At 41.5% G+C, this 8,400-nt stretch overlaps 1 protein-coding gene across 1 annotated transcript in view; it reads left to right on the top strand.

Moving 5' to 3' along the window:
- LOC148042079 (adenylate kinase 3-like) overlaps window positions 1-7,850 on the top strand; it is a 9,800-nt gene extending 1,950 nt beyond the window's left edge. The window contains exons 5-7 of the mRNA XM_087685285.1: window positions 6,584-6,751; window positions 7,165-7,254; window positions 7,391-7,850. Of these exons, the coding sequence (XP_087541411.1) occupies window positions 6,584-6,751; window positions 7,165-7,254; window positions 7,391-7,489 (357 nt within the window). The 3' untranslated portion in view covers window positions 7,490-7,850. The remainder of the gene's footprint in view (window positions 1-6,583; window positions 6,752-7,164; window positions 7,255-7,390) is intronic.
- Window positions 7,851-8,400: the final 550 nt, after the last annotated feature.

Genomic DNA, 8,400 nt, shown 5'->3' with positions numbered 1-8,400 from the left:
TGGGTCCACCTTACCTGGCTGCCACACTGGCTACTTTTTCCAAGGTTATCAAGCACAATAATTCTTACCTTTCATTTCTTCAAGGTTTATGTGTGTGTATCTAGATCTCCATAGTGGCTGCCGTGACTGCTCCCTCTGCTTTTCACGGATGCACACTGCAACCAGACATTGGTGCTGAAGTTTTCATGGTCATATATATTCTCTCGTTTTACATTGATCACATAGAAATAAAATAGGTTTGATTCTTAGTTGGGAATTACCCTTATAGCTTTCAAGCTCAACCTAGCAATTGTGTAGGGGCAAATCATGTATTGATTAAGAACTAATAACCATACGAAGAGGAGTGTCCCTTGTGCTCAACGACATGCATATTATATGGGTTGAGTGTTAGTGGCATTGGATCCAACATGTCTTTAAATGGAGGACATTTGTTTAACTCTTCTTCGAGGTACTTCAAACTCTTTTGTTTTCTCCTGTTTGTATTGCTGAGAGTTTTGGTATTGCATCTTAAGTGCGAGACCAAAGATGGAGATCGTTCTTTCTTTCTTGTCATGGGGATGAGCCCTTGCCACCTTTTTGGGTCCCTATGTCTAGTATTGTTCGATAGTTTTTGTATTGTTATTAAAAGGTCCAATTATTTGTAATGCGACTTTGCCAAGTTGCACTTGCCATAAAATAAGTTATGCAAATTTATGATTACCTTGCTTAACCACAAAAGATTAACAAAAAAACCAATTATGGTTGTGGTGTTACGCTTGCTTTTGTCAGAGTGCAGCGATCTAGAAGCATAGGACAAAGATTGAGAGAGAGTGAACAAAGAGAGAAGAGAGAGAGATGATGTCGTCTTCGAACGTTCTAGCTCTCTCACCAAGGGCTCTTCCTCATAGCAAAGCTCCTTTGTGCACAATGTGTCATACTTAGGGGTCTTTCATTTGCATCCAATGCAAGAGATGATATGAAGTGTTGACTTTCATGGAGGATTTTGAGTAATGAGAAAATATAACACCCATTACACAAATAGCTTTGTGATCGCAACTTCCTCGATCCTTGCCTTTTGTAGGAAATTACAATTCTCTTGATTGGGGGCATGGAATCTGGAGCTAGGATTTGTAGCTTGTGACCTTTGTGTAGTTTGAATCATAGTAATAAGGGATGGACATTTTCTAGCTATATGTCCTAGTCCTGTATTGTCCTTGTACCATCCCATCTCCATACACATCTTATAACCCCCTCTTATGTTGATGGGGTATGGCAATTCCTACCCCTGTTTTTGTTCGTGCCCTTACTCTCAAAGCATGTCCTATGTTAGGATGGTCTAAATATTATTATCCACATCAGCAAAGATCCTTTGAGATGCTAGAATTGCTGCAAATTTTTCTTTGACTCATTCCGTGTTTACTCTATTAATAGCAATGGCCAATATTTAGGCTTTCCATGGCTTGAGATTGTCATATACTTTTTTTGGCACTCTTGAATAATGGCCAATCCCATAGCTCTTTGTGCATGAAAAATGAGCTTTCAACCTTTGTGCTATACCATGGTGATGCTCTGTACAAAACTTGCACACCCATTTGTCAAAAGATGACGTACCAGCGAAACAATAGAGTTTGCGGGGAGGAACATGGAGTGAACTCGACAAACATGGAGAAGAGAAGAGAAGAGAAGAGAAGAAACTTTAATGAATGGAATGATGAAGTTCCAAATCATGGAGTGAATGTGATACAAGGCAACATGGGTACCGTAGCACAAGGAAGATGATGAAGACAGCCACGAACCACGAACCTTAATGTCCTCTTGAAGGGGTGTGAGGGTAGTGGAGAGGTTGGAGAGAAGAGGTGATGGACTGAATGAATCAGCCGTAAGGAATGAATGAGAGTGGCCTATAAATAGGCACAATTAGTCTAGGATGGCGCACCTTTTTGGGGTTGCAAACCCTAAATGCAAAAGGCAGAAATGTAAAAACGCAAACTGCGGGTGAAGGGTTTCTCAACACCCCCTCTTAGGTTCAAAAAGGGGAACAAAAGAAGGGTGAGGTGGAGATGCAATGCTACATGCTGAAGAATGCTCATGCAACAGGTGTCACTTGGATAGTGTCCCTCGTGGGAAAATTGTTCACTTGCCCAAGTGCCCTAGTACATAGATGATGAAATCATGCAATGCATAGGAGGAATGTTGGACTGTGTGTGGTGTCGAGAACCATAAGGATATGCCTGTACTTGATCTCAGGAGGTGGCTCCATGCTAACCAAGCGACCAAGGCAAGAAGAGAAGAGGAGAAAGAAGATATAGAAGATTCCTAAGATCCAAGATTTCCACCGGAAAGGGAACCTGCAGTAAAGACCAGTAGACAGAGTGATTTGGAGAACCCGAAACACAACCTCGGGAGAGAAGCCACTAGTTTCATGCATCCATGTGGGAAGGAATATGAAGGCCTCGTCACCAAGTCGCGGTTGAACCTCTAAGGTCTCGATCAAGGTGGTACCTGAAGATCCTGGGTATCAGTAGAAGAGATGATTGGTCGAAGACAGCCATCCTAAGAAAGTAGAGGATGGGTGAAGAATTTCATGTGGAGTAGGTTTCCCCTTTGAGGTGGGAGGTGGAGGGGCCACTGCTGAAGTCAAAGAAGTAGATGTCCCCTCTGATGGCCAAGAAATAACATCCCCCTCAGAATCCCCCTCTGAAGTAGATAGGGAATCCAAAAAACTCATGGATCACGGACTCCGAAATGTTTGATGATGAAGGAAGTGCCACTGGTCGTGTTGAAGAAGGTATCTGGGGTGCCGAAGAGCTCCTAGAGGTAGCCTCTCAAACCTGAGTAGTCGAGGGTGGGGAAGGGTGGGCCTCAGAATGAGCAAGAGGTGGGCAACAATCACTGTCTCTCAGTGGAGCAGATTGGGTAGCCAAAGAAGAGGAAGGAGTCGAGCAGCCGCTGTCTCTTGAAGGATCGGACCGACGAGGAGAAGGTATCAAACAATCACTGTCTCTGGGTGGAGCGGATTGCAGAGCCGCAGGTTGTGGAAGCCAGTGTATCTAAAAATAGGTAGTTCCTGACAAAGAGCACTTGGTATGCAAATTGAAATGCAGCTTGTATGGATTGGAGGAGGTACAAGAAGTTTGATACCTTATACTCTCTCATGGATTTAATTGCAGCCATGCAGACCACTGTTTGTACACGGAGGAGGATATTGATGGCAATCCTATTATACTTGTTCTCTATGTAGATGATATGTTGCTAGTTGGGAAGACAAAAACTAGTCTTGATCATCTCAAGGATCAGCTGAAATCAGCCTTCTCTATGAAGGATTTGGGAAATGTAGAGCCTATCTTGGGCATGAGGATCAGCAAAGATAGAAATCAGAAATTGTTGTTTTTATCACAAGAAAAGTACATTGAAATCGTACTTGACAGGTTTAACATGGCTGAAGCTAAACCTCTTAAGAGTTCCTTTGCCTCCATACATTAAACTTAGCAAAGATAGCAGCCCAAAGGATGAGATGGAAGCCAATGCAACGAAGGGAGTTTCTTATGCATCAGCTTGTGGTTCTCTTATGTATACTATGGTTGCTACTCGTCTGGATATTGCTCATGCAGTTGGAGTTGTTAGTCGCTATATGTCTAATCCCGGTAAAGCACGTTGGTGGGCGGTTGTTAAATGTATCTTCATATATCTTTAGGGTACACAAAGAAATTGTATATCCTATGGGCAGGGTGCTTTGAAGTTGTAGGGGTACTGTGATGTAGACATGGCAGGTGACTTGGATACTCGCAAGTCCACTAGCGGGTATGTCTTCACCATTGTAGGAGCAGTAGTTTCTTGTTGCTCTAAATTGCAGAAAATCGTAGCACCGAGTATTACGAAAGCTGAATATATTTCAGCTACTGAAACTTCCAAAGAAGCTATTTGGTTGAGCAGATTTGCTGAAGATTTCAGCATGTCTATGAGTACTCCAGTGTTGGGATGTAATAGCTAGAGTGCTGTATATCCGGCCAAGAATGCCACGTTTCATTCGCACACCAAACCTATCGATGTGCGGTATCACTTTATTTGACAGGTTTTGGAAGATGGTTGGGTCACATTGACCAAGATCAAATTACAAGGTAACCTTGCAGACATGCTCACTAAAAGTCTTGGCAAGGCTTAGCATGAGCATTGCATACAACTAGTGGGAGTTGGTTAGAGGTTCACTTCAGACCTTTAAGTGGGAGGTTGTTGGGTGTAAATGCCCTTTGTTCACTTCTTGAGTATTGTATTCTTTATTTGTACATGTGAATGCATCCTTATGGGTAAGAAAAAACCCGTAAGCCCTAAACTATAAATACATTTTTTATCTTTGTGTACCAACACGTTGTTGGTACACACAAATTGTGTTTACTCTCTCTCTCTCTCTCTCTCTCTCTATTGTCAACTTCTCCCTAGTACTTCATGCTTGCACATCCTTCACGTTTGCTACTGCCATTTCTTCACTTCCACCTTCAACTCTCCTTCAATTTAATTATTTTATTCTAGGCTATTTATAGCTAGCTTGCTTGGGAGTTGCACACTTAGTTTTTAGTTTCTTGCAGGAGAGAGAGAGAGAGAGAGAGAGAGAGAGAGAGAGAGAGAGAGAGAGAGAGAGAGAGAGAGCACTTTGGTTGGTGATACTTTGACAGCCCGTTGCATGGATTCTTCTTCAATCTTCAGTATTCATACTTTGCAGTTTTTAGTGTTCTACCATCTTTCTCTCTCTCTCTCTCTCTCTCTCTCTCTCTCTCTCTCCTCTTTGTGTTCATGTCTTTTCTTTTAGTGTGGTCATACGCTTTCACTTTTGTTGCACTTTGACACTTTCAAGTCGAAGTAGTTAAGTGTGCCATTCCACACCACATGAGCCATACAAGCTTCAAGGATAGCTCGCTGTTACATCAAGGTTTCTCTACTATAGCACAAGTAAAAATGTCCTGGTCCCCTCATGTAAGACCACATGAACACATCATGTCTTGCATCCCATCTTGAACTTGGCGCTGGACACACATCAATATAAGGTTAGGAGTTACCAAAACATGTGGGCTTAGTGACACAGGGATTCGACGAAGAACTTGAAGTCCCTCTCCACCCTTGCACTTACCCCTTTGTGGGGAGGAGCATGTGAGGTTATGCAACATCACTAGAGTCAATAAGAAGTTCATTCGAGCTATGATAGGCCCAAAGCGAACCAAGATGATGCAGCCCTTCGCATGATCTCTTGCCTCCACTAGCACGACCACAATTGCCACCATAGGGATCAAAGTCACGTCTTCCATATCTTCCTTCTCTTGAGAAGTGACCTTGTGTGACATTGTTTCATCTCCTTGCCTTCAAATGCATCCTTGGCATAGTGATTTGAGCAGGGACTCCATAGGTTGGACAAATCCAACTGTGTCTTTTGAAAGCACTATTGAGAGTACCACATCCTGCAGCCATAGCTCCATAAGATTTGTTGGAATAATGTATCTCTTAATCACAAAAGCATAGATAGGACCATAATGAAGTGAAGTGAGAAAAGAAAGTAAGTTGCATGTTACCTCAGTTAGGCAAGTGGGGTGTGATTGCTTGTGAAATTTGTGGAGTACAAACAGGTGATGACTCAGATGCATATGGGCTCAAACAAATGCAATGACTGCAACCAAAAAACAAACAATAGCACTCACAAAGACCCCCTATGTACTAATGCTTGTAATACAAAGGCAAATTTCAAGAGAAGCATGTGACCGTAACAAAACACTGTGAGGTCATGACTCATCATTAGTAATACAGCTTGTAGACAAAACACAAGGTCAACACAATACATGTGACACCCACCAAGCACGGTTAGTGCAGGCAAGGTTGTGAGCTTGCCAGGTCACACAGCATGTTGTGTTGCCAATGCACTAACATGTAGGCAACAGACGTGGCTTCATCTGGAGGTAGTTTCCCATGCAGTGGGTATTTAGCAAGATGCCAATGGTAGATGACACAAATGCAACTATAGACATGGTGAGTCAATTATCAGCTGCACACACGTGTTCACACTCACTGTGAAACAATGAACAGCAAGAGAGAAGAGAAGATTGTGGGAATGTCACATCTACTAATGTGAGAATGATAGATTGAAAGTACACTCCCTATAGTACCACACCCAAAGCGGGTGTTCATGGGGAAGACGCCCTTCTCCAAGTAGAAGGTAAAAAGTGCTCGTGGAGAAGGGAGTGTTCACACTAGAACAATGGAGGAGCACAATAATTGTAACAGACCATCAAGGCACAAGGCATGGGATAGCTTCATTGCTATGACACCATGTGTGAAAGTACCAACCATGAAAAACCAACACCAACACCACCTAACAATGAATGTACACACAAAAGCAAAACCATAGGTCTTAGCATAGGCACAGCAAACCAACCACAAGCACAGATAGGACCGATACAGCAGCATGAGGAAAAATCATTCAGTGAACTTTTGATGCCAAGCTAGAAGAATGATAAACAAGAGCTGAGTAATGAAAGAGACAATGATTGCAAATGAAACAGTTAAGATAGTTTGATGTTTTGAGACGTGATTTTGAAAGTGTCTTTTCTATGATTTCTTGCAGCTCGATGCCATGCTGGCAAAGCAAGGAGTGAAAGTGGACAAAGTTCTTAATTTCGACATCCCTGACTCTGTTCTAGAGGAAAGAATAACTGGTCGTTGGATTCATCCTGCAAGTGGACGGTCATATCATACAAAGTTTGCACCTCCTAAAGTTCCAGGAAAGGATGATGTGAGTAACTTATCACTCTTTTTACACTCTCTTACTCATGAGTGTGTCTACTATTAAAGGCATAGCTGCAGGGATCTTTCATCTATATTTGATCTGGGCTCATACATGCTGTCTGTTCAATCTCTTAGCCAGATCCAATACGTTTCTTTTTGGATAGTATCTACAGTTATAGTTTTTATAAGACATTTATCCATACTTGTTCTTCTACATGCATCATCAATGATCATTTACATATACACTTAATGTGTATATTCAGTGCACACAAATCTTCTTTAGACACTACATAATCATCTTAATGTGTCCTGTCTCGGCACCCTAAGTGTGTGGATGTCATGCCTTGAATCCTGGGCTTTGGTCATTTTGTTGTTTGTGCGATTTCTTTTCTGTATGTACTCTATCCAATTACTTGGCAGGTTACTGGAGAGCCATTGATTCAACGCAAGGATGACAATGCCGAAGTCCTAAAAAGCCGGTTAGAGGCTTTTCATAAGCAAACCAAACCGGTATGCTACACTGGGGAAAAGTCCTCTGTGGATTTATTATCATTGATTTATGGACACTGTGTCGCCTGCATTTTTTGAATTTTAGCTGTAAATTTTTTCCAGTTTATTATGACAACGTACAATGTTTTTTTCCCAGGTAATTGACTACTATGAAAAAAAGGGAATTGTAGCTGCTTTGCATGCAGAGAAGAGTCCCAATGAGGTAACCTCTGAAATCAAGGGAGCTCTGAACTAGCTATTTCAGCTGGAACAATCTCACACTACATTTTAGGCCAGTGGGAAACTGGAGGACAATATTCTGCTTCATTTAAGAGAATGAGTCTGACACAATGTCAACCCGGCTTTACAGTCACTTTGTTTAAGTGGTACTTAGTAATCTGTAGCATTTTTGTTTGGATCCAACAGCCCTCCATCTATTTTTGCAGTGGTAATGGATTGTTGCCATGCCAGAGTTTTGATGTGTAATAAAAACCTGAAGGGTTTTTAGGCCAAAAGTGTGTGGCTGTCAAATTTACCAATATCTGGCCTTTTCAATGGTAACACATTTTTAACATTGGTAGTCTTTAACATAATTCCCAGGGTGCTTGTTTCTGCAATCCAAGAGTAGGAAGAGACACCAACATCTAGTGAATGATGGTCACCCATTCAAGAGGAAATATTTATAACAGAAATAAGTATGGTTGCCATACATTGCTGGCCCTAGATGAAAAGATAATGGATGCAAGGTGCAATCATGTCTTGACTAAAGATTATATTGCCCATGGCAATATGCATGGCAATACATTAACTACTCCTTTTGGCTCATATTTTAGCCCTTTAGTTTCTTCTAGTGTACCAAATTCTCTTACTCCCAATCAACCCTTCATTTTCATGCTCTATATCTGACCAAATACACACACTTACTTTCTCTTTACTATATTGCCATGGAAACTAGGTGATAAGAGTTGCCCTTCAACTTCTCTCCTTCCCATTGATGGGCATTAATTACCACCAAAGCATATGTTGCATAGTTTGGCGATGCCGATAAAAAACAGAAATATTTCAAAATGAGTTTCTTTACGTTGGTAGAGGTAGGGTTAACATTCAACTCTTGATACAAATTAAAGGATGCTTGGAGAATTTTTGATTGAATAGAATCATATGCAT

Source organism: Lygodium microphyllum, chromosome 1 (genome assembly GCF_053477565.2).
Source record: "Lygodium microphyllum isolate KBCC chromosome 1, Lygodium_microphyllum_v1.1.10, whole genome shotgun sequence".
Lineage (NCBI taxonomy): Eukaryota > Viridiplantae > Streptophyta > Polypodiopsida > Schizaeales > Lygodiaceae > Lygodium > Lygodium microphyllum.
Note: the sequence above shows the minus strand (reverse complement) of the source record. Positions and strands in the feature narration are given on the sequence as shown.